Source organism: Rutilus rutilus, assembly GCF_951802725.1.
Source record: "Rutilus rutilus genome assembly, chromosome: 18".
Lineage (NCBI taxonomy): Eukaryota > Metazoa > Chordata > Actinopteri > Cypriniformes > Leuciscidae > Rutilus > Rutilus rutilus.
Window position 1 is genome coordinate 24,887,129 of NC_140231.1, and position 26,860 is coordinate 24,913,988.

The 26,860-nt window shown below is 38.1% G+C and overlaps 1 protein-coding gene across 2 annotated transcripts in view; it reads left to right on the plus strand.

The window, feature by feature from the left end:
- The first annotated feature begins 9,762 nt into the window (after positions 1 to 9,762).
- Positions 9,763 to 26,860, plus strand: part of whrna (whirlin a) — a 101,772-nt gene continuing 84,674 nt past the window's right edge. For both annotated transcript variants that reach the window (XM_084387376.1, XM_084387375.1), the window contains exons 1-2: positions 9,763 to 10,279; positions 10,943 to 11,848. In XM_084387376.1, the coding sequence (XP_084243502.1) occupies positions 11,114 to 11,848 (735 nt within the window). In that variant the 5' untranslated portion in view covers positions 9,763 to 10,279; positions 10,943 to 11,113. The remainder of the gene's footprint in view (positions 10,280 to 10,942; positions 11,849 to 26,860) is intronic.

Consider the following 26,860-nt stretch of genomic DNA (forward strand, 5'->3'; position numbering starts at 1 on the left):
ATTAAACAAAAGTTTCTTCGATTTCATAACCACTTTTTTTTCTACTTTATGACTCTTAACACATTACCATGATGAACTAGGACTCATAACATGAGACTAAAAGGGTTTCGGATACTGAAATGTGAATCCTGCAGACAGAGGGATGAGGGGCTTTCAGATTTCAAGGTAAATGGAAGGCAGGGCAGAATTAGAATCGCAGACTGACAGTAAAGACAGAGAGAGATGTTCCTTTCATATAAGGAGGACCGTGGAAATTATTTTTAAATCAGTTCACTCATGTCGTGAAGCTCCGACTGCCTCCTCCTGGTGCAGGTACAGTTAGATTAAGGTTTGTCTGAAGAGGGCCTTTAGAGCGTGGGCGGTATGCGTCACACACGGTCCCCGGTGGTCTGACAGCAGCTCCGCAGGGACGGCCTGTCGGACTGACAATAATAAGCTAAGGATAAACACAGCAGCTCTCGGTCGAGCTGGAGAGTGCGCGCCGCGCACTAAAATGAGCTGACAGGTGCGTGGTACGCCCACGCCATTCGCTCTTTAAAAAGAGCTCCAACCAGACCCATAAAACAAAGACAGGTGATGCGGAATGACATCCATGATAAAAAGGGAAGTTCAGCATCAGATTAGAGCGGCTCAGACAATACAAAGAGCAGCATCAGTATGCTCTGTGCGCTTTGTTTGGCTATAAGACTGTCTTGCTGATAAATTCAGCGCCTGATTAAACGTCTGGGCTGTGAATGATATTTGAAACATGGTTTGCACTTTTGCTCCAAATATCAAGAATTTTGCCTTTACTGTGTTTGCAAAATTGTCACACACTCTGTCTGGAGCAGTGAGAGAATTTTCTGGGGAGGCGAAGGCTGATGTGTAAATTAATATTGATCAACCCACAGTACCTTGTCAAAATAAAAGATTGTATCTTTTTTCTGATGATTTTATTCTTACACACAGGTGATCTCAGATTCTCAAGGTTCCTGGCTGTCCTGGAAGGAGTTATGGATGATGATCCTAGCTGAATGGAGAAGTTGTGATGAAGTGTTGGGTTGGCCGAGGTCACAAGCAGTCTATCTTTGCAAGGTTGAGTTATAGGTGCTGGTCCTTCATCCTGTCTAAAATTTGTCTGTCGGGTACACTGGGATGCGAGCAGCTACCGTCGGAGCATCTGGCTGGAATGAGAGGTAGAGTTGTGCGTCATCAGCATAGCAGTGACAGGAAATGCCATGTTTCTGAATGACAGATCTTAGTGATTTCATATAGATGGAGAAAAGAAGTGGTCCAAGCACTGAGCCATGAGGCACCCCAGTAGCTCTCCCCTCCAAAACACACTGAAGGACCCTGAAAACTTGAACCACTGGAGTGCAGTTCCTGAGATGCTCGCATTGTCATGAGGGTTGACAGGAGAATCTGGTGGTTGACCCTGTAAAAAGCAGCAGACTGATCCAGCAAGATGACCGCTGATGATTTGGAAGCTACTCTTGCCAGTCAGAGCTTCAATAATCGAGAGCAAAGCAGTCTCGGTTGAGTGGCCGCTCTTAAAGCCAGACTGGTTGTTTTCCAGGTCAGGAGGTTGATCTGTGAGAAAGGTAGACTTGGTTGAATGGAAGAAGGAATAGCGGTATGTAGTTTTCTAAAAGTGCTGGATTTAGAGTGGGTTTATAAAGGGGTTAACCGAGCCTGCTTAAACGCTGTGGGAAAGGTACCAGCTGAAGAAGAAATGGCTTGAAGGGGATGACGGGGATAGGATCAAGTGGGCTGTTAGTAGGGTGATTGTAAAGGATGAGTTTGGATACTTCTGCCTCTGAGAGTGAAGAGAAGGAGGGGAGAATGTGTGTGATTGCTGTTAAGATGCTTTTGTCAGTTTGTGATGCAGAGAATAGGCCACTGATGGTTGTTGTTTTATTTGTGAAGCGTCTGGCAAAGTTGTCAGCTGTTAGAGTTGAGGAAGGAGGGAGAGGAGAAGGATTTCAATTTATTCATCTTTGCTGGTACCACACATGAAAGAAGAAAATAATATGAATGTGAGTTATGCACATTAATTAAAATTGATTGATAATAATATTTTTTATTGTTTTAGTTGTCCCTCTAGTAGAGCCTGATTAGCATGATAAGTATGTTGAAAGCACATTTTCATGATGTACAAAATAATATTTCATGCATTTATGATTATGAATGTGCCACATTCACACATATGCAGTTATTTTTCAAGGGGCCTTTGACTCATACCTCCACAGACATAGTATTCCCTTGCTAAAGGTGCATATGGAGCTTTGAGTGCACGCATGCCTGATTGCAAAGTGAACTAATTTTCACACGGGACTCATTATTTGTTGCCTTCTGCATAACAAAAAGCCTTAATACGTGCTGTTACTGCATTCCAACAAGTTGTTTCCTTGTCCCTATTAATTTCATGCCATGAGGCAAGTTCTAAATGAAGCATCTTGCCTATTTGCTATTTCAGTGACTGCTTTTTAAAAGGAGGCAAAGCAAAGGTCACTTGAAAACCAAAGGGGAGAGGTTGAGTACAGCTGATAGCTGTTTGCCTGAGAGCCAGCGTCTGGGACGGCAAAGATTCATAAGTGCAGGCAGCGGCCCTGCAGCTGTAAATAACACTGTGCATGTATAAATACTCACACAGGCTCTTGACATATGTATACAGTATGTACGAAAGTCCAACCCACGCTAATGGAGCACCACTGAAGAACTTAAAGGTTCTGGTCCCTGCTGACGTTTGCTATTATGATACGCACTGGAAACATAGAGACGGGAAATGGCTGGGTATGTGCTACCTCTTAACATTCACAAAATCAAATAAAAAGACATGGCTGATCTGGGTAGATTCAAACTAAAGTTAAAGCAATGCAGATGGATTGCAGTTCCATACGTATCAGAGATATTGTCATTGGTCGTTTGATGCCGCAGACCTGGATTTGTGAGGACTGGACTTACTGTAACGTGATGTTTAAAACCCTTAATGCCCTTTGGGAGATGTGCCACTCAGTTTAATGGGGACAGAAATGGTACAGACAGTCAGAATGAGGGACTAAAGGTCAAGGGTGTGGAAGAGAAAAAGTGGATGCTGGATGGGTGTTAAAAGCAGGTTGGAAAAGTCATCCTTGGCCATTTGGCTGTTTTTGCTGTAAATTGCTTTTCGCTACTGAGAATTAGACATGCAGAGTTCCCATATAACCCTCCACTGAGGACACGGTGTTGGAGAACTGCCATTTTTGCGCTGCTGATCATTTGTATTACAAAGCGATAATGTTTATGTCCCACAATATGGTGGTGGTTTAAAGCCATCAAAGAGAGCTGATTACAGTTTTTCTGAACAAAAGTGAAGACAGAAGAAGCAATCAATTCTTGTCATTAAAGCTTTAATGGTATTTGTTACCACAAACTGTTAGATCAATACAAATGAAGAGTCTTCGTGGCATATTATATTCGACCCATAATGTGAAATCGCTTCCCTGCAAGTATTCACTTCAAGGCGAGATGAAATGAAAGCTTTGTGCTTGTTATAAATAGGAGCATTCATAATATAAAATGGGAGTATGCTGTTGTTTGTTTTGTTATGTTTTTTTTCTATAGGTCACCCACAGACAGCCTTTGTGTTTTATGGACTGAGCATTTTCCTGAAGCTCCATGTCAGGCCACGTAAAGAAAATGGATGAATAAGAAAGTCATGCGTAATGACAATGAAATATAACATAGTCAAGGTGCAACGTATAACAAAGCGAATGATGCTAGCAGTGGCAGGTCACTCCAGATACGACAGTAAATAACAAACGATAAATATAAGGGGTAAGAAAAATTATGTTAAGAAAAATATTGCAGGGCACACTGAGTACAGTTCAAAATGATAAATGCACAAGCTGTTAGACTGCTTGTTAAGGCAGGACTTACTGTATTATTTTTATTGACTTATTTTAAGAATAAAAAATTATTTTTCTTTAATTTATAATTTTTTATATTATATTTATTATAATTTATTTTAAGAATAAAAAAAGTTGGACCCTTTTCACAGACTGTAATGATGCATTTTAAATAATTTAATGTACAATTACAACACTATACTTTGTGTTATATGACCTTGTCATTAAAAAAAAAGAAAAAAAAAGTGTTAGTATTCTTGGGAAATTTGGCAAATTCTCTCTCTTTTGACCATTATAATCAATCTCTCAATATCTTTTTTGAAGTCATAGAACGCTATCATGGATTTTATTTTTTATTTTTTTTGCTATTGGAGCAAATGAAAAGACAAAAATTATATTTGTTGTAGTTTCCGTTCAGATATTCACCCAACTATGACTACTTCTAAAACCCTGGATTTGATTTTTATTTATTTAAAGCATAAACCTCTCTAAATTGAACATAACCTTCACCTAAATGGAATTATACAAATGCACATGCATTCTTTGAAAAGTCTTAATATGCATTTTGTTTTAAGGATTTTTACTGGTTGAAAATAGTATTTTTGTGGACTCACTGCACAATATACACTCTTGTCCTTGAAAAGGGGTTTCAACTACACCTCTCAAATTAATTGTACTGTACTCTACACTGACTGATGCAGTATTTTAAGATATTGACTTTTAACACTTTATATCAAAAAGCACCCCGTTTATCCTAAACTGCCTAGAGGACAAATATATTATAGTTGAAAATGAGAGACAGTGCCAAAGAAATAGATCAGTTAATTGAACCCATCCATCTCTCTATAAGGCCAAGGAATGCGGACTAATTTACGTTAGCAATAAAAGCAGGGACTTTCACGTTCCTTCTCCGACCCCACCGGTTTCCAAGATCTGCCACTGGAGGCAAATTGCCCTTGTAATTCAATGACATTACCTGAGATGCTTGAGCAAGTGAGGGACTGGCAGACAAATGAGATCCATATAGAGAACCAGCAAACAATAGCCGTCATTTCACCGTCTAGGTTAACTATAGACCCGATATAGTCCAAGTATAAGTAACACACTTCTAGCCAAAATAACCTTAAATTTGGTTACATGTCGTTATTGCCAAAATAACTTGCGAGATGTATGATATTCCATCATGTAAGCAAAGTCAACAGTTATTACAAGGTTTTTGGTTTCATTTCTTTGACATGTTCATGTTCTATGTGACTAGTCTATTCTTGGAATATGGTTAGACGTGTATACAATTTTCACTGACAGCCCAAAGTTTGCCTTGTTTTAGCCAAGATGTCAGGTCTGTGTTTGGACAGCTATTAGACGTCTTTTAAACGCAAAATTGCTTGCTGGGAGGCACATATCACAGATATATATTTACAGCAAACTTATTTCAAGTCCTTATCTCAAACGCTTCCCTATTTTTAGACCTGCCCTTTAAGGCTCTTACAATTTAACAGTTTGTATTCTGAACTTTTGTGTGTAGTTCCAATATCTACAAGCAGGGTCTGACACTAACCAGCCAAACTCGGACATCTTGGTTCCAAATCAAATGGTTCCTGTTGGCCTATTAATGGGTTATCAACTAAGGGGCCGTTTACACGACACCGTTTTCAACTAAAAACAGAACACTTTTATGTGTTTTGACCGTTCATTTACACGACAACGGCATTTTGACTGGCCTGAAAATGCAAACTTTTGAAAACAGGTTTCAAAGTGCAAGTTGTCGAAAACGATTATCTTCTACAAAAACATGAATTTGTGAAAACAATGATGTCATGTGCATGCCTATTATGTGTTTAATCTATAAGTGTGTAGAGTTACTTTACAAAGTGATATCGCCAACTACTGGTCTGGCATGAATAATACAACATTTTTTGTTATTTTCACAGATCCATGTGAATGTTTAGGCAACATTGTCGTCTGTACGCGAAAAAAGCAAAGGAAAAACTGTTTCATTTTTAGTACATCGTTGTCGAGCAAGTTAAAGGTTGTATCGGCAATTTCAGGCCCAAACATAAATGACCAAAATAAATAGTGTTCCAATCAATCACCGACAGGGGTGGGTGTTGTGAGGTTTTCGCATGCTGCCGTCATAGGCAGCCGTGCACGAGCGCAAAACCTCACAACACCCACCCCTGGTGGTGATTGATTGGAACACTATTTATTTTGGTTTTGAGTGGTTGGTGAAACCAATTGTTTTTGTGTGCAGATCTCAGAGCCTAGGCTGCCTACAGAGACGCATTTTTTTGACGACCTGCTTATGGGACGGGCAGCTAGCGGATCATTAGGAAAGATTAATGGGATCATTTATGTTTGGGCCTGAAATCGCTTATACAACCTTTAACGTAGTTAACCCTAAGTTAACATAGTTTTATGGCTAAGTGGCTGATAAATTGACAAATAAATTAGGGTGAGTAGAGAAAAAGGTGACTGGGGTAATTCCCATTATCCACTTGATCAAGAACTAGATGAAACATGCAGTTGTTTATTAGGCATGAACACAAAAACTGACTCTCTGCGATCTTGAATAGTGTCTGTGTCAGAGCTGTTTGTTTGTTTGTTTGACTTTATTGTCCGTTCAGATTTACTGGACAGAAATTCATCTTTAAAGGGGTCATATAATGGTACATGCACTTTTACAAGTTGATTGTACTGAAATGTGTGTTGGCAGTGCCTGTACACAACCATCATAAAATGATAAAAATCATCCAGTGTTTTTTTTTTTTTATCTCCTTATATGTTTCCCCCCCATCTCAAATCAAGCCGTTCGACCTAGTGACGTCACACGGTCGGACGCCCCTCCCACGATTGTTGATTGACAGCAGCGTTTCAACACAGACCCGCCCTCGCTCGTGAGCGAGCTGTCTGTCATCATAGTCCGCGCGTCATTGTTGATACGCTGGAGCACTGTCTATGAGCAGAATGGCGTCTAAGCGATTGTGGTGTTCTGTTCTTGGGTGCAATAACGAACACATCAGTCATTTGTTGTGACTGTTGTGATGTTCCTAAATCCGAACCGCTGAAGACGCAGTGGCTGAGTTTTGTTTTCGAAGGAATATTCCCCACGATCAACGTCAATGCTTTCATGTTTGCGCGAATCATTTCACACACCAGACTGCTCAAGGGTCAGTATAAAGCTGGTTTTGCTAAGAAGCTGCTCCTGAAAAAAGGATCGGTACCAACTATTCGTGTTCCTGCTGCACCTCCAGAAGAAGAAGTGAGTGTAACGTTTTATTAACCTTTATATGAATATTTATATTAATCTTTGCAAATCGCTTTGCGGCTGTTTACACTCAGGGTACATTACGGCATGTTTTCTATGTACGACGTTCTCAATATAATTCATAATCCCACGTTTATAATGAACAACGCGTTATGGTTATTGTGTTATTTCAAACGGTGTATGCACAGAACAGAGGGGCGGGGTGAGCAAAGCTCATTATCATTTAAAGACACATGCACTTAAACGGTGTGTTGAAAACAGAGTTGTTTTTGACCAGGTAAAATGAGTGTTTTCTTACAATACTAATGAGAATTTTTAATTAAAGTATATTACAAACTTTTAATTTAGACCCTAAAGAATCATATTAGCTTGTACAAAAATGGCATTATATGACCCCTTTAACACTGGCATAAAAAACATACATCAGACAACACTGTACAACCACATTGTATACCACACAATAAAACACATGGGACATACAGTGCATGATTAAAACAAATGAATACAATATGTATACACACATTCATACACCTATAGTAACTACCTAAATTGAGAATTTGATTTAAAACAGTCACCGCCAATGGAACAAATGTTCTTTAAGGCCGAATCCATTCACGCTCTTCACCGGTACCTCCAGGTTGCTCTGAGTCACTCTTTCCAAAGCCTATTACATAAAGTACTTAGCTGCTTTTTCTCAAAACAGAGATTAATACAGTCAGCCGGTGCAGAGACAAAACTCCTTAGTTCGACTATATAAACAAATTCACATCATCACCAGTGCATTTTCTTGTGCACATGCCCCTCATTAGTTCCCTGTCAAACTGACTATAGAGTTATTGTAATTGTGCTTTATTCCTCAGGACATTTTTCAGCTTTGGCATGTGCAATAAGGTGCTGTAGTCGGCACTATAAATTGAAAATCAAACAGATAGACAAAGTCATTAGCAGTGCTGATGCAGGCAGGAGGATAGGGAGAGTTAATTAGATCTTTCTTCCCGTGCCTACCAGGCTGGAATTCAGCTCATTGTTACTCTGTCTATGTCCATATCGGAGGCACGGCATAATAATCGTGTTTACCTTGCCATCTTGTCGCTTATACTCAGTAACTGCATTAATTACGCCCATCAATCACTCACTGTCACTCTGTCACTCCCTCTCTGACCTGTGTGTGTTGCTAAGCTCTGAGAAAATGACTAGACACCTCATTATCCAATACAGGTGGATTGGGAACTGATTAGAGCGATTCTTTGGGAATCGTGTGGCCAAAGCTCAGGTGAGTTGAGATTCTGACGGTATATCCAGCTGTCATCTTTTGACGTGCCTCAACATCGACACCTGTGCCAGTGCCGGCCAGAAACCCATTTGGCTTTTTATGTGTGAAATGCTGACTCAGATTTGTGGCAGGATTTCAGCTTGCTGGTTTATGGGATCAGTTCTGAAATGCTGTAAAAGGTTTTGATTTAAAGGCTTTCTATCGTGTACTCCCGTAATGTGAACCGTACTAATGTGGTCAGAGCTGTAAATGTTTATAGAGGGGTAAAACATGATTGAGGGATGCATCTAAAACCCTTGAGGGCCATATACACTTTAGAGTATTAACCTGGTTTCTTTATTAACTAGTAGGTTATGTGTTTCTGCTTTAACTAAACATTTTGGTTAATTAATTGCATCATCAAATCCTAATCAACGATTGTTATAGTTGTTATTGACTCAAATAAAGAGTTTTTTTTTTTTTTTGCGACAACTTTTGCATTTCTGATGGAGTTACAGCAATGCTATTTAATAGGATTTTAATGATCTTTGAGTAAAAAGCTATTTATGTTTATGCTGTCCAGGATTAATGATAGTTTGCTTTCAAATGACTCTTAAACAGGATTATTATAGTTAACTAAAACTAAAACCATAAAAAGTATTAATAAACTTAGCCTATTTTATTTCAGCTATCTGCCAGGGCAACATTTTCATTTAGTTAAACTTGATGTACTAAAATAAACTGAAACAAAAATAAATAGTCATTTTATCAGCAAGACATAAAACTTAATTAAACTAGTCCAAATGAATAATCAATCAAAAAAGTATTATATAAATGTGCACAACAAAATTACTAAAATTAAAATAATATCAAAATATGAATAAAAAAATATTTCAATGATAATAAATAGATCACACAGCAGCTATGTCATATTTTTAGGAATGAAAGCGAGGCTCTGGGGGATAGACATAGGCTACATCTCTTCAATGGGTTATTTAATGTGTTTTGGGATTTTTCTGCTGACGAAACACTGCAAAAGTATCTTTCCAAGAAATTTCAGTAGACAAATACAAAAAAATACAAAAGAAAAAAAAAAAACAGACAATGAGCTGTGGAAAATTATACTTTAAAAATATTATTATTTTTATTTTTATTTTTTTTACAGCGGATGCCATTTAAAACAGGGTAAGTCTATTCCTCACAGCCTCGCTTTCATACCTGTCATGGCGCTGCTCTGAATACGGTCAATGACACTGCTCTTAAAATAAGCAGATGGTCATTTGCAAGTCCTGCGCGCACCCGGCATGACCATGGGCATGACTCGTGTGTTGTTGGTTACTAAGCAACTTACGCGCACCACATAAGCTGCGTCATTTCCTGTGTAGGGACTCGCTGAAGAGAGCCAGTTCAGTCGATCCCCTCCGACAGCTGAAGGCTAGACGGAGACACAGTCGAGTCCGTGCCGTTTTACTTTCTTTCTTTGCGCGCTAACGCAACAAATAACTTTCCAACCTGTTTGATTTATTTGTCTGTGGAATTCATCCAGCGCACTTTCCAAGGGACTAAAGCGCGTTTCAACTTTCTGATTTGAGCGTGCCAAAGGAAAACAACTCTGCATTTTAGTTTGGGTGTCATATCCTCCAAATACAGGGACGAGTGGATTAGAACTGAACGCTGATCCGGTGCTCTACTTTAAAAACTAATCAACGGGAACGCATTCGTATGATTGTGGTCGTTGTAAAGCTTTGGATTTCTGGGCAAAGATCCTGAACTCCTTCATGAGGGATTCGCTGTTGACGACAGAGATATTGGAGAAGACGCACTGGCCACTTGACCCCTTTTCACGAGCACAAGACGCACCGGAGCGCGCAGCTTTCTGCCACCGTTATTGGGAAGGTGCACTTTGCGCTCGAATATAGGGCTTTTTAAAATTATTTTACAGTTCTGTTTTTACCGTGAAATCTGAATTTCATATTTTTTTTTTATAAATATGAAATGTAGTGATGATGGGAATGAATTTTGATGATCATATTTTTAAATTCATAATCGTAGACTGTATGTCATTATTTCATTCAGTAAGGCTATTAATATTCCAAAATACACTATCGTGAGTTATTTAATCTGTTTGCCATTGTAAAATAACTGTTCCAATAATATACCGGGTACTGTTGAATCCCACAAGTTGTTATCTCCAGCAACTGTGATTAATAACAATGACAGATCACAGTGCTTCCAGGTAACACATGACATTAAATGAATGCAGCAAACATTAGCCAACTAAACAACACAACATGTAATGTAAAACACTCCAATGTACATGAGAACAAAACAAATTTTATTTCATGTTCCTCATAAATTTAATATGTAACTAAGTTAAGTCATAATATACGTTGTATTAACTTTTAGAATATTAAAGTAAATTATTATTAATTTATTTTTACATAGGCCTTAACATTTAAATGTAGCCTAGTAGCATTTAAAATTGAAAGTGTTTATTTCAATTCCAAACTTTTTTTTTTTTTTTTTTTGCTAATTAGATTTATGTGTTTGGTTTTGTAGGTCCTGTGTGACTCGTTTGATATAATATTGAGTATGACCGTGAACATCAAGGCATCGCAGTGCCATGCGCCGCTCCACAGGCTCCTGTAGACTCGGCTCCGGTGCTACTGCAATGCTCGCCGGACCCCTCCGCTTCCGCGTGGCTCTGTGAACCAGGCAAAGGGCGCGAGGATGAGCACAGACCTGGAGCGCCTGTCGCTCAACTCTTCCTCGGGCAACTCCGTGGCTTCCAGCGCGCGTTCTCTGTCCGCCAACGTGAAGAAGCTTCACAACGCTCTCAACCTGCTGCTCAGCGACCTCGAGAGAGAGCAGTTCATCCACTGCCTCAACGTGTACCACTCCAAGCGCAATGTGTACGATCTGGTCCAGACGCTTAAGGTTATACTGAACGTCCCGAGCAAGCGTCAGCTCCTGCCCATGCTGCGGCTGGTCATCCCGCGCTCGGATCAGCTTCTGTTCGATCAGTACACATCAGAGGGGCTCTACTTGAAATCTGATGCTCTTGCGCGCAATGGTGACCCGGAGGGCTCCCACGAGGCTGCTAATTCCAGTCCAACACACGGGGCTCATTTCTCGCCTGCTTCCGCGCCTCTAGCCGCTCTGCGCGGATCTCCTGACAGTATCAGCACCAGCAGCGATGGGACAGCGACTCTTATTCCTTTACTGGGCAGAAATTTCTTACCGGAGCCCCCTGGAGAGATCCGACAGGTGATCCTCAAGCGTCACAAGAGCAACGAGGGTTTGGGATTTAGCATCCGCGGAGGTTCCGAGCATGGAGTTGGGATCTATGTGTCACTGGTGGAACCGGGTTCACTGGCAGAAAAGGAGGGTTTGAGAATAGGAGACCAGATAATGAAAGTTAACGACAAAGTGTTCGACCGGGTCACGCACGCAGAGGCAGTTAAGGTAAGATATATTTATTTTATTTCATTAATATTTTGTGTAATGTTTAGGCTAAGTGAATTAGATTAAATATCCTTTAAATATGCGATTAAATATTGTGTTAAATTAAATTGTTGGTTCAATTATGCTGTTGTTGTTGGTATAATGTGTGAGCTATTTTTCTTTCTTTCCTCAATATTACCTATGCACATGGCCACAGATATCATAACTGTGTTGAGATCACCAGCTTCTGGCCAGTCATTAGACCACAGGGAAACAGACTGCAACTACTCCTCCTTGATTGATTGATTGATTGATTGATTGATTGATTATTAATGCAAGACAAGCAGCTGAAAGTGTCCCTTTAAGGACCAGAATGATAAATGCTGAGTTTTATTGAGATGTGTTATCCAGGAAGGCCTGTACAAATGTTGATGTTATTGATCAGTGTGTATGGATTAGATGTAGTTGTGGCTTGTCACTTGCACTGGCTTGTCGATTTTGTATCAATACTTGCTGTCATACGCAGGTTTCAGTGCAAAAGCATTTCCTTGCCGGTCTATAGTTGTCATTCAAAAGAAGAGCTGATTTTGCCTGACCCTTAACATACTAACTATAATAGAACTGTAATCATAATTAATAGGAAGTAATCCTACATGTTGGACCTCACATGTATTGTTACGGGCGCTGTCCATGGTGCTGAATCCAGCTATTCATTATAGATTGCATTCTGTCAAAAGTTGTCCCCAACAAACATAGTGTTTGTGGCAAGATCACTAGTTTGCCACAGACACTGGTGTGGTGAAACCCTCTGGAGAACCTCTAGGCGCACTTTTAAAAGAGCAGTTCTCTGAGGAACCTATTAGTTTATTCAAGAAACTAAACATTTGCCATCATAACAAGGAAAAGGCTTTGATGCACTTGCATATCGAAGTTCCTTTAGTACACTTTGAGTCATCTTCAAAAAGTCTTAAGACTTAGTTTCTCCGAAGGCTTCCACCAGCGTGGAACCTCAAAAGATTTCATTATTACAGTGATTATATTTTTAACTAAATTACAAAACATGGAAGCATCTGACGGTGGAGATCCCGAGCGGAGCATATTTCAAAGTTGGCATATGACTAGGAACTCCATTCCACTGATACTTTCCTGTTTGACTCTTCCATATTCCCACGTTTGCGAATCTCTGTAGAGTTGTGTGTGCCAAGAGAAAGAGAAACTGAACATGAACAGTTTGCCTCCTTTCTGTGTCATTGTTTCCCTTCGCCGGGGGAAAACTGGCACAGTTGAGCAGCAGGGTATAAATTCTTTCCACGGTGCCTTTCTTAAACAGAAGCTGGCAGTGGGGGAAGGCTGCTTCCTCCCAGTTAATCATATTGATCTGCATGAGTAAATGGACGGGCCTCTCCCCAGGCTGAACATGACCTTCCGCTTGTCTTGATGCTCTTGTTCTCATGTAATGCAGACATAGCCTGAGTGAAGACACAAACTGTATAAGCAGCCAGAACGGAGAGCGATTCGACTGGGTTTTTGCTACAGTAGGTGCAGGTAAATTCAGCACAGTTTGCCTCTCCCTCAAGTTATCTCTCATTTTTCTAGCAGAAGGAAGAAGTTATCTTTTTTTAGTTACAGTGAGGATTTCCTCAGACTCTGTTGACCTTTGTAAATGAACCCTGAACATTATCCGTTTTGTTCTTCTTTTTCTTTCTTGGTTTATTTTGTGGTTTCTTTAAGTTTTCAGACATAAACACTAAAATAATTTGCATGTTACAATGCTACTTGGTAAAACTCATGGAAAAAGTAACACAGTGGCTCCATCTGAAACTGAATCCTCTTTAAGTGGGTACTTTTTTGAGTAAGTACTTGCTTTGTGACCATTCAAAAGTATGTTATAGTTTGACGTGTGTAGTGTTAATGCAATTCGGATGTACTACATTTGTCACTGTCACTGTGTACATCATGTGACGCACGGCATCATTTGAGTATTGCGACAATATCTTTCCTGCATAGTTCACCCAAAATGAAAGTTTAGACAGATTTAATTTAGCGTTAGAAATGGTAATGGTGCATCAAATATGGTAAATATGGTAATTTATGAAAAATTATTATTCATAAATTAAAATAAAATACATTATTTAATATGGCTGCACGATTAGGACAAAAATCGTAAATGTTGATTATTACCTTGAAATTGTAATTGTGATTATTAATTACTATTATCAGAATTTACATTGAATGATGTTTTAAATAGCATTATACCATTGTTTGAAGCAACTGCATGCCATATTGTTTGGCTATATCAAAATAAACAAGCTGTTCCTGAAAAACGTAGTGCTTTTCTATAGCATTAAGCCTCAAATGTCAAATATCCATATTTTTATTTGAAGAAACCAAACCAAAGTAAAATATTAATTCTATTATAGGCTAATGTTATAAAGAAACATCTTAAGCACACAGAATAATTTCAGTGGATTTTTTTTTTTTTTTAGTAATTGCGCCTTTTGTAATTCGATTTGAAATTCGATTAATTGTGCAGCCCTGTTATTTAATAAAATAAGATGTTTAAAACTTCTTTAATGTGTGCATTCAGGGATATGTATCTAACATAATTTTTATCTGAATGAATATTTCTAGAATAGAAATGAACATTTCTATTCTGGTGTCACCATTTTATCCTGTGCAAAATTTGATGCAATGCCAAATTTAGAATTTTAAAAGCACTTTTCGCTTTAATAGCACTATATAAAAAAGTTCCATTTTAACTCTATTTTGGCTGTGTTCAAAGTAAGTGAGAGTATCGTAATGGTGAGATCAGTATCTTGTGTCAAACCGAATCGTGACACGAGTATTATTATACTAGTTTATATCCATGATGTTTCTGGTCCTATGAGGTCGATAGAGGAATCTCTCCAGTTGGACTGACATCATTATGTCTCTTCCTGTATGTCCAGATGTCTGAGCTGTCTCCATCTCTCTCTCTCTATGCGTCTACAGACTCAATGATGAGGATGGATTGTACATGCTCTAGGTGACCTGTCCGCACCATCTTTATAGACTATATTGAATGCGTGTGATGCCCTTTGGCATCACATGATTGGTTGGTCTATCCGCATGGCCTTCAGTGTTTGTTCACTGTGCTGCTATGATAGCCCATATGATCAATGATCTTTCCTCATCTCCTGCTTCAAGGGTGACCGCATATAAGAGCACCTGTTAGTCAAGCTGATTGAATTTTAATGCTGTTGTGACTCTCATGCAAGCTGCCATGGCTCAAACTTAGAGGAGGTTGCCTCTCGCCTTTGTCCTGACACCGAAAGATGATTAAGACAGTGTTTACCAGCTGACAGTCAAACGCTGCTTTGTAATCTCAGTTAGAGCCAAGCGAGAAGACTCATAACCAGTGCCTCTAACCGTACCTGTCCACTTGTGCTTAGCAGAGCGCAGTGAGCGTGTTCAATTTACTCACGGTAGCTGAGCAGAAGGTTCGTTTGGGGCATTGTGGTATTGACAGTAGAGTGGTGCATGCAGTGAGAGAGTGAGTCAAAAAGTTGCTGAACTTTATGCAAATGAGAGGCAAAAAATTAGGTGGTGTGAGGTGAGGTGACACTGTATACGGTGTGAATGGTTTAACGCATATGTAATTTTACTGTAAAATGCTGTAAAAATGTATGTTTTTGCAAGTAAAAGCTATGATTTTCATAGTTCAAGAAGCTTGGTATTAAAATGATATTACTTAATAACATATAGGCTACTTTTCTATCTATCTATCAATTACCATTTCAGTCGTATCTGACTCTTGGTGATTCTATGGCCATATCTAGCCATACTGCGAGAGACTGTCCATGAATTTTCTTGCCAATGATTTTTCTGGGGTAGGTTGCTTGCCACGTCTTTCCCCAACCCTTCCCATTACATGGCTTGGGACACACACACACACACAAAAAGGAGGAAAACGGGAGCACCCGGAGGAAACCCATGCAGACACAGGGAAAACATGCAAACTGAGCCACTGTCCCACACCAAAATATACAGTTATAAGCTGTAAAATATACAGGCACCAATATGCTATCCATGAAATATTGTCACATAATGTTTTTATGGTGAATTTTTGGCAACGGCAGGTGACGTTTTTTTCTGTAATTTTTTTTATTTTTATGTTAGCATATGAAGAAGATTTTATTATTTAGAAAATAAGTAATTTAATATAATATAGCTATTTGTGTGAACACTATTATTTATCTAGCTGTGTGGTGTCTGTGTATGTTTACAGCAAGAAATTCTATTCTAGTGTGTCACATGGTAAAAAAAACAACTAAAAAACCTTTGCCTAAGGGTGTGTGAAGGATGTATAGGTATATATTAAGAACGGGGTAGAAATCTGGAGCCGCTCCTTGCAAGAAGCTTGCTCGGGTTTGCTTCTTTGAATAATAAAGTCTAAATCTGGCATAAAAAATCCATGACTTTTTCTGACAGTTACGCACAAGTAGAAACCCAGGATAAGAGATTCCTGCCCATTCTCCCAATGAAGGAAAAACAAGGTAATCAGAGAATGGAGGAAGGGAGGGAGAGCCTTTCCTCCATGATCTTATTCACTGGATTTTCTTCATTAAATTGAATTTAAGGCTGCATATCAGCTTTATTTCATTTCTCAGCCCCTCTGCTAATTGTCTCTGACTGAGTAGGCGGCACAAATGTTTTGGCCCCTGTTCCAATAATCTCTTGTTCATTACATGGGCTTAGAGCAGGTGACTGACTGTCCGTTGTATTCTTCATCTTGATTTAGCTCCACCATAAAGCGGAGAATATACACTGGCTTTCTCTGACAGACCTCATCAATTTGAGGCAGGGCAGGATTGATGCTCAGTCATTACACACTGTTGGGGACCTGTTGATATATGACTGACTGACTGCGGATCATTGGTCCACATTTCTGCGATTTTTAAGACCTGCCTCTCTCAGCACATGATATCTTTGTGATATACTGATCCCAGATCTGTCGCTTTTGTGTTTGTGAAAAGAAATCACATGCCTGTTGCGTCAAGGTTGTAAGGGCCTGGGTATTTTATCAGTATGTCAAATGGATTTAACCTTTTGTAATGAAAGTTAGAAGCTGTAGAATTTCCGATATGTATTTGCATTCAGTATGAGTATTCTGAGATATTGTAGCATGTGAAAGCACAGTGCAGTATAATTGTAGTTATTCGCCTGCGAAAATACTTTCTAGATGTTTTATGGCTCCTAAGCCATTTATGCTTTTGAAATAACTACACATAAAGCAATTTTAGATGAATGAACCTCTCACTCACATTCTCATTCATTCATTCACTCACTCACACACACAGAAGCACTGCATATTCTGTGAAGGGAAAGAGCAACTTGATGTGGCAGTCTCTCTTCCATAATGCACAGAACTCTTGACGGGTTTAAGGTTTGGTTTACTTTTTTTTTTCTTTTTTTTTTGACTTAACACAGTGAGAAACATGCAGCATAAAATCCTCCACAATCCACACAAGGAAATGAGTTTGAGCTTTAGTCTGGTTACACAATCCTTGTATAATGTAGATCGAAATAACCGGTTGTTCTTGACAACAGGATTTTTAAAGATCCCGTGACAGTCTGGATACAAAACAGGAGAATATTGAGAATTTAGACCCATTTCCCTTACTACGATATCGGAACTGGATCACAGTCCTATTTATGTATATTTATGCTTTTATCCATAGTAACATTGCTGTATATATATATATATATATATGTAAGTGAGGATAGCAAAATAAAGTAAACTGTGACATTATACTCAAAAGTTTCTTCATACAGTGGACTACTGGTAAGTTTCAGAAGTGCCATCTGAATTAATAAATTGTATTTGCATATTGAGTAGACCACTGTTTATTGTAACAGACATAACAATAAGGGTACAAAGTGTTTACAACTAACATCTGCTCAAGTGACTTGTTCGTCTGTGTTTTGTGGTTGCAATATAATTAGCAATTTTGAGCAGTAGAAGCTTGTAGATTATTAATAGCGCTCTCCACCCTGTTTTTGCCTTTCATCTCCTCTGTCTTCTTTTAAGCCTTAAAGTATGTCATTTAATACAGTTGAGCCTGGCCCCTCCCCCGCCTCCCAAACCCTGCGTCCCATTGTCCTGTCTGGACCCAGACCATCTGTTGCACACGCTCTTGATCTACAGCATGACTCGCCACTCATAGTCTCATGACAGAGAATATTCAGTTTGTCCACATTAGGCAGTGCAGTGTTGATGATACACGTGATCCTTTCTCTCATTGGCCGGTCTCTTGACTTTGGCCTCTGATTGGCTGACACCTCTTTCAAGGACTCCTGTTGGTAAATAATTGAAGAAGCTCCACCTTGTCTCAACACTAATGTTAGTCAGACAGAGAGAGATGAAAAGAGAAGAGTGTGGGATGTACTGTTGCAGGAATAAATGGATTTTTTTAATGATGTATTATTGTATTCATTGAATCCTATAAAGCCTGCTGTATCATATTTGATGCACAAATTTCCAAGGCCTCTAATTTATCAGCATGATCAGCACGCTGCTGAAAAATCTATGCTCGCTCGCTTTTCACTTTTAAATGCGTGTACTCTGTGTGTGTGTGTGTGTATATAGGCCTAACATTTTCGGGCATCAGGGAGCCGCTATCAGTATGGTGCCTGCGGTTGTGCCGCGGTGGAAAAGTTATATAATCTGTGTACAGTGTAACACGGTGTAACCTAGTTAAAGGTGTAAGGCTAGTTAAAATGTGAGCATAAAATATGATATACTTTTGAGGAACGTTTATTTGTACATCTCTCAATCATCACTGCATTGCATATGTTTTGCCCGCACAATAAAAACTACAGAGCTTTGATTTTTATTTAACTCATATATAATCCTATATCAGCCATAAAAGCATGTTGGTCAAATATAATACTAAACAAAAACACATATGCACATTTACAATCTTTCTTTTTTTCTAAAGTTTCATTTTTCCTTTAAATAAAATATTTTTCTGACTATTATTTCAAATGTCAGGATTAAAATAAAATTAAAATTAAAAAAATGTTTTTTATGAATAATAGAATTGTTATAGAATATATATTTAATGTATTAAAAATGTATTTCTACACACAGTATAATCCCCAAAATAATATTTCCCCACCCCCTCTCTCCTCTTTCAATTCTTTCTCCACTTGATTAGACTGTTTTACCTGCACACATGCCTTGAATGCAAAATCCATTGTTTCCCTGCATTATACGCCCTGTTCATCTTTAAGTGCATGGTTGGACACACATGGATACACCATATAGGCCTATGCAGACATCCCCACACTCAAACGCACACACAGTAATGCACGCATAGGCATAAACTCGGGTGCATCCATCTAAGTATATAGTTTTTATGCAAGATTTTTATTGATCCGAATGACATTTGTTAGGAAGCATACACAGCGCCCAGGGCAAAACTACATCATGTGTGAGATGAACACGGCCTGAATTTACTGTGCGAGTGTGCATGATCGCTGGCAAGAGCACAGGAAATTAGCAAGCACAACGTGAATCGTCACTATGTGGGTTTGTTTTGTTTGTTCCATCTGGTTTTTAGTGTCATGTGACTCTCTAATGACTGGTCTTTAGTGTTTGTTGAATATAGCTGCAAAAGTAACAGTATGAGCTTTTCCTGCTGAGACTGTCTGCTGGGTAAAACCCATTAAATGACTAAATGGCCATCACTCTCTGAGTGAACTTCACACTGAGCCTTTGTCGATGTGCATGTGACTCCTCTACGAACTTGAACCACTCTTACCCAGAGTGCCTAGTCCCTACACTTGCCAATTTTCACCGCTGCATGTGAGGGATGGAGGTAATTGACCTACAAAGGTTACTTTCATGTAGTTTTTCTCTTTTATCTGTGTACCATCCAGCCTCTGTCACTGTCATCTGCCCCAGTTGTTTGTCTGTTTGCATTCAGCATCCAGATTAATCATCAGCTCTCGGCCTATCGATCTGGACTTTATTGGCAGCGGACATCGTTTCTGATTTGCTCGACGGGTTTATAGCACCAGATGCATCTGCTAATTGACACTCTCTTTCTATGGTTTGTTTTCATGCTAGGTTGGGTGACTGGGCCCATGGGCACCAGCTCCGTGACCAGTTTGTCAACAAACAGCAATGAAATATCACAACACACCACTATTGTGGAGACTGTAGGTGCGTCCCAGTTTGAGTACAGTACTTGTGCACTATTCTATGCCGTTTATCAGACAACGATGTTGAATGACATAATAACCTTTTGTCCAAACATTGCTTTACCATTTTTAAGTACTTTTATTTTAAACTAATATAATTTTGTGTAATACAAAGTGTTTTAATATAAATTTTAATTGTACATTTTAATACTGTATTTATAATGCACATTTTAATTTAAGTAAATGGTGTATGTACTGTATGTAAAAATAAAATGTAATGTACTACTTTTAAAAATTACAACTACATTTTTTTTACATTTATCTTTATCTGTCCATATTTGATGTTTAATTTTCTTTTTTTGTACATTTAAATTAAATATTAAAATAATTGTATTGTTTTATTATACATTTTAATTGTACATTTTAAAACTAATTATAATGCACATTTTAATTACAGTAAATTATGTATGCATGTATGTTTATTTTATTTATTGATTTTGTAAAAATGTGCATCAAACAAAAATGCTAAATTAAAAGCAGCAAAATGTAAAACTAAAATGTAATGTACTACTTTTTTTAAATTACATTTTTTTTTTTTTTTAATGTATCTATCTTTTCTCTATTTGTACATTTAATTTACTTGATGTCATGAAGTTATTGTTTATCTATAGAATTAAGAATTTAACACTGTTAAATGTCATCTTTAGCAAATCTCAAAATTTATATTTTTGTATTATATTGTGATGAATAAATTCAGCTGTGGCTTTCATTTTGTAATTTATTTAGATTTTTTCAATTATTGGCGCAACTCCATTTGAAGACCTCTGCAATAGCTAAAAATCCCAAATTTTGATTCCTGGCTAAATTACTGTTACATTTTGATTGAATGTTCAGTCAGATTTAAGCAATATATCCTTTTAATCTGCTGACGTACTGGGACTCTGTTATAGAATAGTGCTTAAAATACTTAAAACTGTCCTCCTCCCAGAAGGATCAGGTCTGTTATCTTATTAAAAGGAAATTGGCAGATTTGAAAGCACGCATATATTCAGATATGGAGGGATGACACATTGTTTGGTCACCGAGGATTTAGATTTAGAGAGATAATTAAGATGTTTCGGGCAGATTACTGAGGATGTGCCTTCAAAAGGACTCGATTTAATTCCCAACTGACTGTTTTCCCCTCTCATATGAAGAAAATGAATAATAGGTACGGGGTCAGAGCCATACGGAGATATTAATTATGCAACGATGTGTTCAGGGTCATGAAGGGGCGCTATGTTTTATTATAACTCCCCTGGATTAATAATCCGGTCCTCCGTACCGAAGGACTTAAGTCTGCTCCGGGTCCAGATAATTGATTCCGACCTGAGATTTATGTTTCTGCGAATGTCCCAAAAAATGAGTTCTGTTCGTGGTTATGAAGTCTAACCTTCAGATCAGTGTCAGAGGTAGAAATCTTTCATCCCATCCTGGAGAAGTTCAGACCTTGTTGTCCCCGCAAAACACTGCATACCGAACCATGGACACAGGCTGATGAGTTTTTCCCAGTGGACCGCTGCCAAGAACACTCATCTCCACAGGCTGGCTGTACCTTAAAGGCCTTGCATCAGGGAAAATAACAGAATCTGGGGAATTTTCTGGCTAGAGGAGGATGGGGGTGGCGGGCTGTTGAGATTTATGATTGAACGGCGCTATAATGAGAGAGCATGGATTTTGATAGGTGATATAATTGTTCTGCCACTCAGGATCAGAAGACAACATGCTCATATGTTCCTCATGAGCGGTGTGGGTTACTGACAGATACAGACTGCTCAGAGCTGATAATTCAGTGATCCAGTCAAACCGACATGTTTCATATCTGGTGGTTATAAAGAGGTTTTGTATTTTCGGACAGTGATTCATTTAGTTATTTGTTGCCATCGTTACATCATATGACACTCGTTTCTCCCAAGGGTGGTGTGGTGGAGAGGTTAAAGCTTAGAGCCTGTAATCAAACTGTTGGTTTGATTTCTGCAAGAGGTGAAGTGAGCCATAAGATTACACTATTGAGCCCTTGAGCAAGAAACTTTGCTTGAAGTTGCTTCAAGGGAAATTATTCCCACACCTGGATTTTAGAGTGTTACCTATCTGTGTAAAAGCCACTGCAATGAAAGGATGTGATAGTGTGAGGGCTCAAAAATAAGATTTTTTATTTTGGGTAGAAATAATTTATACATAGCTAATATTTTATATTAAAAGATTTCTTACTTTTTTGTTCATTCAAATATATATATTTTTTTATAAAAAGAAAATATGCAAAAGTTGGAAACTGTATAGATATAGCCTAACTAATTTAACTACATACATTAATTAAAAACTATGACATAGTAACATTAATGATTGGTTTGTCATTTTATTATTATTGGTACTATTATATGGTACTCTTGGAATTGCTCCGTTTATTATCATTATCTGAAATAGTCCTGTTGCAATTAGTAACTTTTTTACGTTTCTGCAAATTAGTGGCTAATTTGAATGAATTCATACAGTCTCATTCCTACATTTTCTAATGATTTGCTTTAGAGCTGCAGGATTCTGAATAAACTGAATCACAATTTTTTGGTTTAAAATAGAGAATCACAAGTCTCCCAAGGTTCTGAATAGACAACTAAACAAAATAGCATGTCATTTAGAGGTTCTGGCAAAATTATAATTGCTGAAGTCTATTAAAAAATATATTTATTTCATTTTTAATTATTATTTTTAAAATCAGTTTGAATTAGTGATTCAATGACTTACTCATACAGACTTCACTTAGTTTCATTACTGTTTAAATCAGCGTTTTTGAACAAATAATGAATAAATAACAAATACATTTTTAACACTCACTTGTCGCCACCTACTGGTGTAACGATGTAATTGATACAATATTTGAAGTTACTTTCAAAAGGCGATTCACATTACTTTGTCATTTTGATCGCTACTGTAGACATCAGTGTTTATATCCTATATGTAAACTTGTATTCTTGTACTTCTGCGATCATTTGAATGAATGTAAGACAGAAATAATGATACTGTGTGGTTGAGACAACTGTTTTACCTATACAGGACAGCTGCTCTCTCTGGCTCAGTGGCAGCGGCAATGCTTATTTGAATGTTCGTACTTGTCAAAGTTTTAACAGACAAAGCTGAATCGATGTCATTTAGGATCATTGGTGTTTGAATCGAGATTGCAACAATTAACAATTAATCATGCAGATCTAATCTGCTTACACCCCTCTTATGTTTAGTGTTAGAGTTAGGTGTGGACTTTTGTGCTTATACTGTAAGATGCTGTAGATAATAGTGCTGTAAATAACTTACTTTCAAAGCATTGAAAATTAATACAAAGTAATATCACTGTCCTCTTGAAATGCATCTATAGAGAACTTTGTTTTGTGCCTCTTTTACATTTCTCCTCTCTGTTCAACATTGGGCAGGAGGCCCAGTGATGTTAATGTAGATCTTACCCTTGGTTCTGACCTACATTAACCCATCCACATAGGTGCTGCTGAGTAAGCAAAATCTCCTTTATTGCTCTTACTGAAAAAGTAAAAGAATCAGGGACTGAAGCATTAGCGCAGCAGTTAGCCATCTGTTTTTAACATCTCTCTATTATATCTACTTTAGCAAAGAATTGCACTTTGAGGAACGCTGGCAAGACACCAGATCGTATTTGTCCCTCTCAATTTCCATGTATATTATTCCTCCCTCCCCTGCTGTTTACAGAGTCAAGGCACATGCATGCAGTAATAAAGTCATGCAGAAGGAATGTGAACCTTGCTTTTTTTTTTTTTTGCAGATATTATCTCATGCCAGTCACGACATGGTCTCATGCTTTTGCCTTTTGGCTCAAGAGGTCTTTTACCCGTATTCGGTCAGTTTTTCAGGTTTAAGTTCCAGTTGTTAAATAATGTTTAAATATTATGCTATTTAATTTAATAAAATAAATAATTTGTTTTTTTTTAGCAAAAATCTCAAATTGAATTTTGAATGCAACATCCCAAAAAACAGTCTTTTGATCATTATTGTAGAAACACAAAATGACTTATTATCATGTCAAAGCTGTGTCTGTTGTCAAGCTGGCTGGCTGTCAAGTTCAGTTGCAATTTTTCTTGGTTTCCTAAAAATATTAGGTCAGGATAGAACATTAAATTACATAAAGAGCTACTGCGTTGTTTTGTTTATTGGCTTATTTCACTTTTTTGGCTTGTTTCATGGTGCTCCTAGTCGGGTCTCAACTCAAGGTCTTATATCTAATAGTGATTTTGGCTTTAACTTGCATGCTGATGGTTTAGGCTGTGTCTGTGTTCTCTCTAACATGACATCTCTCTCTACTATTTTTTTCCTTGTGATTGGAGCCTTCATGTCAAGAAGGGTTGTGCTGTTGTAAACACTCTTTGTATGTACAGAGAGCACTTACATGTCAGGTGAAGGATATGGTTAGCTTGTCCCTGATGGCCATCATGCTGTGTGTCAGTGTTTCTGTGTGACAGGATGTTTCCCAGGAGAGATGGGAACAGCTGTGTGGCAGGACTCAGGTGGACGGCTCTCAACACAACTCCACCAGTGTAAATGATGCTTTAGAGAACAGAAGGGGACAATACTTAAACACAAACATCAAAGCAGTAAGTTGAGCTCTGCAAAAATGTATCCAAAAATAGTGACGCACTGACATTTTGGCAACCGAATTTTTTTAAAATTATTATTATTATTTTTTTGGCTGAAACAGTTTTGGAGGGGCGAAATCATTGACCGAAACGGTGATGTTTAATTAGCGCTTCTCCAATGGGGCATTATGACTGTTTCGTGCATAACATGGATAAGCTTCAACAGGTAAACATGTCTATGCTGTTTTCAGTTGATGTGTGAGTCAAAGCTTCACTAAACATTATTTCTGGCGCACATACCATACACTAATCACAATTAGCTTTGTACTTTTGATATGAAACAAAGTCTCAGCTTTCAAACTGTCAATTTTTATACTGAAATTTGAACAATTAAAGGTAGGCTACACAGTGTAATTTATTTTGTTCAAAATCAACAAAATTTATAATATTATTTAAGTCAATACATCATCAATCCTTCTTCCAAAAAGTGTTTTTGTCTTACCCTGATTTATAGTAAGCCTATTATAAGTGTTTATGTTTTAGACCTGTCGGGAAATTGCGAAGGCTACATTACTCACCTGTGTGTGTCTCGTCATATGCGTAAATAGAGAAAAGTTGCTCTGGTTACTTTGACGTGTGTATGGTGTGTGGAAACAGAGGTCACGTTAACCGAAAATTTTCCATCATTGACGGAATATTTTTGCAGTGAAAAATCTGAAAGCCGTCCGTAATTTTGACAGATTGCACTGAGGGTGAAATGATTGTAACTGTAATTCTAACCCCTCTCCACTTGGTGGCGAGTGAGCTCTTGCTGATATTATCGAGATAGATACTGTAATAGTCAACGAATGGCGAATGACATTGTTTACAAGCTGTTTCTGCGGCTGAAACACTGATTGAGCGATAACATGAGAGACATGATACGGATTTCGGTAAGTTGGACTGTATATTTTAACATATTTTTCTGATGTTCATTCATGTTTTTCGTTCTGTAACGTAGTGAGGAAGGGATTATCGCGTTCACGCGCGCTCCGCTTGAACTTGGGTGCTTATCTCTCGCGCTACATTAAAGAGCGCCAAAACGGTATTTATTGTTTGAATTTTGTGATAAAATTGACATAATTTGAAAGCTGAGACTTTGTTTCATTTCTAAAATAACAAAAGCAGAAATCTTATTTCGATTTATTGGACAAACATCCATGATGAAACCAGAAAAGTGGTCAACTTTCTTGTCATAAATAAATAAATGCATAATCTAGCCTATTTGTCCTGTAAATTCATGAACAAAAACAGCTAGCCTATGAAATGGCTTATTATCATTAAAATATTAAAATTAAAATGACGGGTAGGCTAATACTATGAAGGAATTTTTACAACCCTGTCCGTCAAAATGATTGTAACGTAACGTGACATAGGTTAGTTGTCACAACGAGCGAGAAAGGTTGACATGGAGCACACTCAATTTTAATCTCCAGAGAATCACACGTTTTAAAAAAAAAAAAACGCCAAACAGAGGAGAGTATGCTGGCAAAAAGAGAAAGCAAGAGGCTCGAAATAAAACGACATCATTGGCTTCAACATGGAGAAACTGTTATTTAAAGAGCAAAAAACTTCCTCAGCGTATAACATTGGCTTGGCTTTTTGGAGATGACGAATCGGTTTGGTCATTTTCTGGCATTATTTTAAAGGCAATATTTCTTGAAGAGAGATTCCCCAGAAAAAAATCCCTTGTGGATTGCAACTGCTTTCTTTCTCTGTCCTTCTTGCTTTCCTGGCCCCTCAATCCTAACCCTCAACCTCAAGGCCAACGGGAACATTATAAGAGGGTGTGATGGATGAGACAATAGGAAAATGGAGGGAGAGATAGATATGAGGAGGATCACAAGCTCCTCTAAGAAAGAACATTAGAGCATGAATCAGATGGAAATAAAGGGGAAGTGAGATGGACGGCTGATTAGAGAGAGGGATTAATGAGACGGAACATGGAGACCAGAGATTTGCAAACCTTTTTATTTTCTAGCGTTCAAAACAGCTAAATGGAGTGTAGCAGAATTGAACATAACATGGTTACTTGTTATAGCGTAAAGTGGGTTAGCTAAAAATTGTAGCACACAAATGTTACAGTTGCTACTCTCATTCACTAATAATTGTGTACAAGTTGCTTTTTGAGATACATTTCAGCCAGTTTATGTTTTTAACACATTTCTGAGATTTA